General features: G+C 41.7%; 1 protein-coding gene across 1 annotated transcript in view; it reads right to left on the bottom strand.

Moving 5' to 3' along the window:
- The window catches only part of aldh5a1 (aldehyde dehydrogenase 5 family, member A1 (succinate-semialdehyde dehydrogenase)), a 9,350-nt gene extending 5,239 nt beyond the window's left edge, over window positions 1–4,111 (bottom strand). The window contains exons 1-3 of the mRNA XM_020617372.1: window positions 3,752–4,111; window positions 1,682–1,765; window positions 5–154 (exon numbers count right to left, since the gene is read on the bottom strand). Coding sequence (XP_020473028.1) covers window positions 5–154; window positions 1,682–1,765; window positions 3,752–4,039 — 522 coding nt within the window. The 5' untranslated portion in view covers window positions 4,040–4,111. The remainder of the gene's footprint in view (window positions 1–4; window positions 155–1,681; window positions 1,766–3,751) is intronic.
- Window positions 4,112–10,585: the final 6,474 nt, after the last annotated feature.

Raw genomic sequence — 10,585 nt, 5'->3', positions numbered from 1 at the left:
AGACGCCCACGGGCTGTTTAAGTAGAAGGATCTTTCGGTCTTTGACAGGTGAAGGGACAATGTCGCCATAAACTCGCCGAGCCTCCTCCGAGAACCACTCGAGAAAGGATGCCGAGTATGTGATCTCCCCAAGAGACTCCCGCATGGGCTTACCCTGCAACACACACAGTCAGTGTGAACGGATATAAACTCTGTATCCACTCAGTTTGCTCACCGACGGTGGTGGAAAGGACATTCACTGTACTGCACTCAAGGACAGTAGTGGAGGTATCTGTTCTTTACCTGAGTATTTCCATGTTCTGCTACTTCATACTTCACTACATATCAGAGACAAACATTGTACTTCACAGTACCTCCATGTTCTGCTACTTCATACTTCACTGCATATCAAAGACAAACATTGTACTTCACAGTACAAGTATATAAGGTAGTTAACATCAGCTCCACCTTTACCAGCTGCAGCATTAAAGTGATGAACACAGTAACGTATCAGTCAGTAGGATCCAGTAGTATCAGAGATGTTAATAGGACATGGGCCGTTCTGCAGAGTAACTACTGGTACTTTGGATACTTCACTTTTGCAGGACTTTTATTTATAACAGAGTATTTGTGGTATTACTACTTTTACTTAAGTACTTCTATCTGGCTGCTGCCTTCACCCGTCCTACTCCCGAGTCTTGGGAATGAAAACATTTATCCTCCATGAGTCACCTGTTTAAGAGGACTTATTTCAGGTCTAAGTTTATTTCTGATCCAGTGATTTTTGGGGGGAGGGGCCCAGAGAAACAGTCAAATACAGTAACTACAGTAGAAAAATGTAAGTCAAAAGAGAATATCTGAAGAGGTAAATCTGTCTGAGCCCTGTTTTAGTCTCTGCCCTGTCAGCCGACCTCAGTGAAACTGAAACTTAAGAGTTGACTCCATTTACACAGCACACTCATACTCCTCTGAAATAAAACTGAAAGTGAACATTTCATGTACTAGTTCACGTACACTGAAATGCTCCTACTATTCACAGACAAGAAAAAACACTGCTGTAAAAAGACACCGTGTCCCTGTTGCTGTTAGTCATGCCCAGAGCTGCTGGCAATGTTTTCCTCTGGATCACTGACAGTGAAATGTCAGTGTAAACACCACGAGCCCGACTTCTCAGACCTGGCCAAAAGTATTTTAACACAACTTGATTTAGGTCTGGGTCTGTTTCTCCAGCACAAGAGACCAATACAACAGAGCTAGAACAGTTTCTTTAATAATGAATGAATCCATCAACAGCAAGTTAATCTACAACTATTTTGGTAATCACTTAATTATGGCCTTTCTAAGCCAGACATTTCCTGGTCATTGATTGACCATTATAAAATCAATATTTCCTGGTTTTAGACAGGACAGCTGGTCACCTTGTCCTCCAAGTCATTTTTCAACATTTCTAACACTTTATAGATCAAACATAAATAAAGCTGTCAGATAAATGTGTTAGGTGTAGCTCTAAAGTCAAATGTTAGGGTCTGAATGCACAGTTTTAGATGTTGGGTCAACAGTTTGAGTTTAATGGCTACGTCTTGTTCCAACAATTCAGTGGTTCATATTCACATGTGCGGGGCCTGTGCACACTTCCATGTCTGGATACTAACAGACATAAGCCAGAGCTTGTTTTTGTGATGTGGGTGAACATTCTACTCACACATTCGAACGTGATCAGTCTGGCCAGGTCTTCTTTGTGCAGCGTCAGGAGCTCGAACCACTTCCTCAGCAGGAGGCTCCTCTCCTGCAGGACACCAGGAGTCAGAACACAGACGATGAGCCCATTACCTCATTCTGCCTGCATTTCAGAAACATATTCTCTGGTTCCAGTTTCTCCACTCAGAGAATCTGATGGTTTTTTCTGGTTTATATGATTATTAGCAAAATATCTTTGGGCTTTGGACTGTCAGTCAAATAAAACCAGATTTCTGAAGATGTGACAGACATTGTATGTACAAATACTGAGTACAAAGATAAATTGCAGTCCTGTTCTCTGGTGCGTCAGTGCATGTAGTAAAATACCCTTCAGTAAATTTGGGAGTTTCAGACCAAATGTAAGAAATGTTGGGCAGGAAACACCAGCAACATGGCACGAGTGTGCAACAGTACACACCTCATATATACCAACTTCCTGTTGGTTACAGTTTCGGGAACCCAAAAACATTTAGGCAGACTCTGCTCTGACAGCTACACAACTGCTGTTAATCCATCACAGTCTTAAAGCGCTCTGTTGGCAGGATTAGCCTCAGTTTGCTCAAATTCGCTTCTCTAGATGCAGTTAATTACACCTGCTGATCCGGATCCCTTCACACAGAACTCTATTCAAATTTTCCACTTTTTAGATCAACATCTATTTAAATTGGTTACCATGAGAGATACACAGGGCAGAGCTAAACTGTCTCCCAGGACCTGAAGTGGACGTCCAACATCAGCACCATCACCAAGAAGACACAGTAGAGGACAAACTTCCTGCTCCAGCTCAGGAAGTTCGACCTGCCTCAGGAGCTGCTGATACACTGCCTGGTTTGGTTCAGCAACCAATCAGGACAGGAACAAACTCCAGCAGACAGTCAGGACTGCAGACAGAACCATCAGTACCAGCCTGCCCTCCATGGAGGACCTGTACACCTCACGGGTCAAAATGAGGGCAGAGATGATTTCTGCAGACCCCTCACACCCTGGACACAAACTGTTTGAACTCCTCCCCTCTGGACGGCGTTACAGGTCACTGTGCACCAGAACACCAGGTACAGGGACAGTTTCTTCCCCCAGGCTGTCACTCTGATGAACAGTTAACCCATGACTGTAGAACAGGACAACAGCCCTCAGTACAATACCTATAAATACACCTTTGTATATATCTATCTTGAAAACTGCATCTGAACTGTGTGTGTGTGTAATATATATGGACTTTTTCCCGAATGTACATTCATTTTTCTTGTTTGTACATTCTTTTTCCTTTATGTTCTCCTAGTCTTATCATAATCTGCTTTATTGGCCAGGTGTGTGGACACAGAGGAATTTGACTGTGGTACATCTGCTCTCAATGTGTATCTTATCTTGTTTACTTGTCTACTCCTTGTCTTACAGAAGATCACTGTACATACACACTGAGAGCCGCTGTACAAAGTCGTAACTCCTCGTGTGTCCAACACACCTGGCCAGTAAAGCTGATTTTGATTTTAAACATCTGGCAAACACGTTTCCAGAAATGTTAAGAGATTACTTTTTCATAGCTTATATAACAGGATAATCATCTTTATTGGCCAAGTATGTTACACACAAGGAGTTTGTTTCCAGTACAGAACCGATGGCTCTAACCATCGGGGGGGTTCAGTGTCTTGTCCAAGAACACTTCGACACGTGGACTGGACACACCGAGATTCAAACCTTAAACCTTCTGGTTGGGAGACCAACTGCTCTACCCACTGCACCACTGTCGCCTCCCCATATGTAGTCAAACACATCCTTCCGCCAAAACGTGGGGTGGCAGAGGGCAAAAAGAAACTGAAGTGAAAGTTGAGATTTTCTCGGAACTGTGTGTTACCTGTTGAATTCTGTTTTTGCCGAACTGAAGTCCCGGTTTATTAGTTTAGAACTCATCCTATGTTGTGCTGTTTTGTGCTTTCTTAGCAGTTATGCAGCATTTATATTCAGGTGACAGTTTTTCGAACGGAGTACCGTTGAAGAGACCGTACAAAAGTGCAGGCTAAAGAATAAAACAGTCTACCTTAGCTGTGCACTGCCTCCAGGTGTGAAACGCCTTGTGAGCAGCTTCCACGGCCTGCTTGGCCTCAGCCGGGCCACAGTCTGACACCCGGGCTATCTCCTGCCCGGTGGCCGGGTCCAGGACCGGGAACAGCGAGGCTGCGGAGACCCAGCGGCCGTCCACGTAGCCCTGCGTCCGGAGCAGCGGAGCAGAGACATCCAAGCTGTAGTGCCTCTTCATGATGGCGGGAAGGCCGGGGAGGAGCTGCCGGAGGAAGCAGCGCGTCCGCAGCACACACATAGAAGACATACCGACGTAGACGTGTGCTAAACTTCGGGTAAAGGCGGGATCTCCGTGCAAAAGGAACCTTCTGCAGCTTCCGGTCGATTTCAACAAATCCGAGGCAAGACGCGGCAACCACGTGATGCTGCATATTATAAAGGACGTTGCTGTCATTTGTCCCGCTTGTCGGACAAGCTATGTATCGAACCATCCACTTATCTAGCATAGCACGACAAACCGTGGAGCATATATTTAATATCAGTGGTGGGCTGTCAGGGCCAGCAAGGCCTTCTCTGCTGGCCTAAACACTATTAGAAGCACTGACCTACATTTACAACCGAAATTCTAATATTTGTTCCATGAAATTGTATTAATTTATTCCCAACAGTCTGTTCTCTTCATTTCGTAGTATTTCTCTTGGCTGCACCGCTTCCAGTACGTGTATGTGGATGTTAGATTTTTACTTTCCACCAATGGAAATAGATGAGATACTCTTGGAACTAGATGGACATCACTCTCTAGTGTCACACACTAGAGGGATTATTTTGAAAAATGTATAACAAAGGTGGTGTTAAGGCCAACTGACATGATTTAGAATTTTGTAACCTCATGGCACCGACCACACAGATTAGCTGCACCTACACGGCTACTAGAGGCTACAACACCTTTAAAACATCCCAGTAACAAAGTGCAAGAATTTTCCACTTTCTTTATTCCATGCAAATGGGAAAGGCTGGTCGTCAGCAGTTAAATTAAAAGGAAAACTATGTGATGGTTGCTGAAGCAGACGTGAATGATGGAAGCTAAATAAATAACAGTAAACGCTAACGTCTCCTCTTGCTCATGGTTGGAAAGTACACCCTTGTGCAAATTAATTGAAACAAACTGCAATTTCTCATCTTTTCATGGATAGTCATGAATTTATGCAGGAAAAAGTTATAAATTTACATTTTTTTATTCCCTTTTCTAAAGGAGATGTTATTTAATCATTTTCTGACGCAATAATCAGTAGATGATATAAAACATACTCTATACTATATCATCTGTGATTGCATTATAGTTCATATAAATAGTGATCCATGCTTTTAGGGCCTATCATTTCTAATCCAGTTCTACAAGATGGATGCAACACCTAGAAAGCGTGCAAGTATCTTGACTTTACATGAACACACAGGAAAGACCTACAGGGAGATAGCAGGAGCTGTAGGGGTCAGTCTTGCAACTGTGAGCCGTGTGATCAAAATGAAGAAGGAAACAGGCTCTGTTTCTCCAAAGCGCAAAGGTAAATGTGGTCGAAAGAGGAAAACCACGCCAAGAGACGATGCTTACTTGATACGGGAAAGTGTGAAAGACCCTAGAAAAACAAGTGATGCCTTAAAAGTTGATTTAAAGGAGAAAGGAATAGAAGTAAGTTCATCCACTGTTCGCAGGCGTCTCTTGGAGGTAGGCCGGAAAGCCTACAGGCCAGTGAAAAAGCAACTCCTGACCAAAGCTATGAAAGTGAAACGCTATAAATGGGCATTGAAATACAAGAACTGGACTAAAGAAGACTGGAGAAAAGTCCTTTTTAGTGATGAAAGCCATTTTTTCGTTCAGGGACAGAGAAGTCAGCATGTTCGGAGGTCACCAACTGAAAAGCTCTGCAATGCCCACATCGACCAGAGGGTAAAACACCCACAAAAAAAGATGTTTTGGGGTTGCTTCAGCTATTATGGCATTGGTAGCTTGCATCCAGTTGAAGGCATGATGCGTTCACCACAATACATTGAACTTCTCCAAAGAAAAGTTGCTCCAGAACTGATAAAGTTATTTCCTGATGGATCCGGTGTTTTTCAACAAGATTTGGCCCTGTGTCACACATCCAAACAGGTGAAGAATTTTTTTGAGGAGAATCAAATTAACACACTGGACTGGCCTGGAAACACTCCCGATCTAAACCCAATTGAAAATTTGTGGTCTATTTGTAAGCAACAACTCCGTGGGATGGACTGCACAACCATAGAGATGATGATTCAGGCCCTAATTCAAGTTTGGCACAAGGACCCCAAAATCATCCTAGACTGTTCAAAATTGGTGGATTCGATGCCAAATCGCATCCAAATGCTTCTCAAGAGTCCAGGAGGTCATATCATGTACTGATGTGAGTGTTAGAACATTGTTCATATAAAGAAAATTGAGAAAAACAGATTTTTGTTGTTTTCAGGGTTTGTTTCAATTAATTTGCACAAGGGTGTAGATGCAGTAGTGCTGTGTTATGTAGACACAACGTGGCAGGTGTCACACACTACCCATACACACAGAGTCCCTTTGAAAATAGTAGTCATCTTTATTTACAGTCAGTCAGTCAGAGAATAACAAATAAAAACAAATAAGATAAAAAAATAAACATATAAAACACATATAACCGTAAGATTAACCAAAATCAGGCACATACAAGCTTCTGAGTTTGGATTAAAAGCCAAGGAAAATAAGTATGTTTTTACCTGGGACCTATTACAGGGGGTAGACTATTCCATAACCTGGGGGCAAAAGCATGGCCCCACTTCATCTTCAATCTGAACCACGGGACATTAGGAGCAAGTGTGTATAACAAAATTAAGTATCCCAGCAGTGAAGGGTTCAGAGCAGAGCTGCTGGGAAACATAACATGGAGTTTGCCTTCTGGTTCTCTAGCTTATAGAGACACTGGAACCATCACAATAGGCTGAAGATGGCGAGTGCAACGTCAAAGCTGAAGGAGACTTCTTCTCTTCTCTTTCGAAGTTTAAAGTAGTGGACATGGAGCTTGTCCTCATTGGGAATTCACTGACACATAAGGATGTTGCTGCTCTTCCCATGCTGTAACCCAGAACACAACATTGTGACCACTGTTTTTACTCTGCCCTACAAATTTGTGTTGTCCAACAAAGTTAAAGAACTTTCCTTTAAAATTTTACTTACATGTTACCCATTAAACTCCATTATTTGTAAATACATTCTGAACATAGAAAAAAATGGTCCTTTTGCAACAAGAAGCTAGAAACTGTAGAACATCTTTTTTCAATGTGTACATGTCACTGTTTTTTCTTTGGATCTTAAAAACATTTTGTTAAGGAAATTTGACAAGCCCTATTTCTCTAGAAATGAAAATATATTATTAACCTGCTCATTATCCTGGTCAAATTCTTTCTTTCTTTCTTTCTTTCAAATTCTTTAATTTCACCATCTTTTAAACAATCTGATCTGAGCAATTACTTCCAAATACTATCACACCTAAAACATTCTAACAAAAACACTAACCAAAACTACTGACCTCTTCAAATTTTTAAATTTCATGTCAGTATAACTTTACATTTGGTGTTTTGTTCCACTTGGTCCTGTCTGTTTCTCTTGTTCCCCTTTATGTTTACTTAAGTTTACTTGGATGGATTTGTTTATCTAATGCATCATGTTTTCCAATTGACTGTTTGTATTGAATTGTATTTCTAGTCTTAAAAAAGCCTCCACAAATCATCTACTCACGTATCAGCCCTCTGCATGGGCAGTACACTGGGAGCTGTGCTGTTCTGGTCGGACATCTTTAGTCTGTCAGTTGAAAACAGAATGTAGCTCTGTAGAACAAAGCGGACGAGCACAGCTTACAAACTGTCTTATGGCTGTAACATGAAAACAGACTTTTCCAGGCATGACACGACATGAGTGGAGCCACAGACAATTTAGGCTACATACAGTTTTAGCTCAGAGTAATTTCAGTAACCTTAAAGTAAAAGTTTATAGTAACTAACCCTTTTGCGTGGTCACGTTGGGTAAAGGAAGGCTTGAATGGCAACGGCTGCTCGGGAATATAACGCAGTGGACTGGAATCGTCCTGACTATGGTTTACAATTCTCCTCTGCTCTCTGTATCGCGCACGGGGGCATTTCCGCCCGATGCCCGAGCACACTCCCACCAGCGGGCAGAGAACAGAAAACGTGTGTTGGAAAATATGTCGCGTGCGTCTATTCCAAATATCCAGAGTAAAGAATGTAAGGAACAGCCAATGGGGGCCTCGTGATGCATTCAAATCACCTCGTAAACTCTGAAACACTGCTCAAATGGCCGCGATATTTAATTTAAAAATGTGAGCTTGGCTGTACACGGATCAGGCATAACATTATGACCACTGACCGGTGAAGTGAATAACACTGACTGTCTGTTACAGTGGCACCTGTCAGTGTGTGGGGTATATTAGGCAGCAAGTGAACATTCAGTCCTCGAAGTTGATGTGTTGGAAGCAGTGATTAGGAAGTCTGAGTGACTTTGACAAGGGCCAGACTGTGATGGTGAGATGACTGGGTCAGAGCATCTCCCACACTGCAGGTCTTGGTGGGTGTTGTTGGTCTGCACTGGTTAGTACCTACAACAGTGGTGTAAGGAAGGACAAATGGAACTGGTGACAGGGTCATGGACACCCACGGCTCACTGATGATGAGGTTGACCTACTGTAGATTAAACTTTTAGAGTATAGTAGAGTAGAGTAGACTAGAGTAGGTACTTTATTGATCCCACACTGGGGAAATTTCTGTGTTAGGGCAACCATAGAGAACAACCAACATAACACCGTAAGAACAGACACATAAGAACAGAACTTAATAAAAACACGGAAAAGAACACAACGAGGACACAGCTGCTGTAACTTGCTGCCTCGCTTGTCCTCGCAGCCACAGTTTTCACTACTTATACATAAGTTATTAACTGAATTGTAGACACATCTATGCTCTTCCTAACAGTATAACTGTGGAAGCAAATGGATCCACAGAAAATGCACAGTGAGCTGCAGAGTGACACGAGTGCCAACCAGCAACCACCTGCCACATTGACTCCTATGTAAAGAGTTTTTGGCAGGTGGTCATAATGTTATGGCTGATCAGTGTATATTACAAACATCAGCCTCATCTGCTCTCTCGGATTTTTTATACCTTGTCCCAATTAAGGCCCAGAACCTACAAAAAACCTCTTAAAACCCATTTACCACATCATTCATATTATTTATGATCTTATCATTGTACATAAAATGCAGTGGATAACTTGAATTTCTTGTTCCATTTTTAATAATGTCATTTAACACACCCCATATACCCGTAATGTTGCCTTTATTATCCTATGTTTCTTATGATATTCCTTACATATTATCATACGATTCGTGAACTTATTTTTATAGTTTTTATATTTACTTTCTGCATCTTTAGTTCTATACTTTAATGCTCAGTATAAGGTATTTTGTTACAGGCATTTTGTAACCCCTTTGAGATCAACTGGGGTTAAAAAACAAACAAACAAAAAAACTTTGCAGGCATGAGAATCTGAGATAATCACATGTAAATCATAGACATGCACTGACAAACTTAGCGATAATATAACAAGTACATAAAATGACAAACTAGTTGTGGGTGAGCCCAGCAAGCAGATGACAGACTGACAAGAAATGCAGAGAATGAAAAGATTAAATGAAGTATGTGGGTTGATGTAAACAGAGGAAAAAAGTGATTTACAGAAGTACAGAGGGCTGGTGCAGGGAGGGTTTGATGCAACCTGGGACAGTAAAAACATCGAGTTAAAAGCACAGATGGTGAAAAAATGTACAACCAATTACTAAAATGTGCTACAGTAAACCAACTGATAATCACTACTGAGGAACCTGGGAACCTGTTGAACAAGAATATGGTGGGCTTTGCTGATAACAGTTTGAACTGAATTTTTTAAATGACCCTATATAGAAAGTAATAGGCTATTGTTATGAATTTTAGTATTGAATTATTCATTAATGCTGCAGTACATAAACTTGATAATCATCACAGAGGTACCTGGGGGACCCACTGAACAAGAATCTGGTGGACTTTACTAATAAGAGTTTGATTTGATTTCTTAAAGTATCCCTATGGGATATTATTGTTTAGATTTTAGCACCTAATCACTAACATGCTCTATTGAAAAGGTAAGACATTAATGGCAGATCGCACATCGGCCTTTACCATACAACCCAATGAAGACGCGCAAGTGATTCTAAAGCCGAGATAGCGCGACCGTGCCTGCTAAAGATCACTGGGTCAGAATTAAAGCTAGATCTGAAATACATTCTCTGGAGGTGAAGCATGGATAGATCTGTCACTTTCTCCTGACATGGATCCTGAACAAGTGCAATAACACACACAGAGGTGTTTTTAAACTCCCTCCTCATCCTGTTCATAGAGAAAAATCCACAGCAAGTTGGTGAAGGAATTGTTGGTTTGGTGTAAAGACCAAGGCTGGATTACCAGCCCGGTGGTAGAAGGGTAAACGTTTTCGTTCCCAAGACTCGGGGGTAGAGAGGCTGAAGGCTGCGGCAGCAGTGATGGAAGAAGTACTTAAGTATAAGTAGTAACACCACACATCCTCAGTTACAAGTAAAAATTCCGCATTTAAAATGTTACTTAAAAGTTAAGTATCCAAAGTACCAGGAGTCAGCACGGCCCATGTCACACTGTCTATGATACTGTTGGATCATATGACTGATGCCCTTATGTGCACATCACTGTAATGTTGCAACTGATGTCAGGAAAGTGAAACTTAAGGAAA

This window comes from Monopterus albus, unplaced genomic scaffold (genome assembly GCF_001952655.1).
Source record: "Monopterus albus unplaced genomic scaffold, M_albus_1.0 scaffold189.1, whole genome shotgun sequence".
NCBI lineage: Eukaryota > Metazoa > Chordata > Actinopteri > Synbranchiformes > Synbranchidae > Monopterus > Monopterus albus.
The sequence above is the reverse complement of the archived record's forward strand: the minus strand, read 5'-3'. Positions and strand labels throughout refer to the sequence as shown.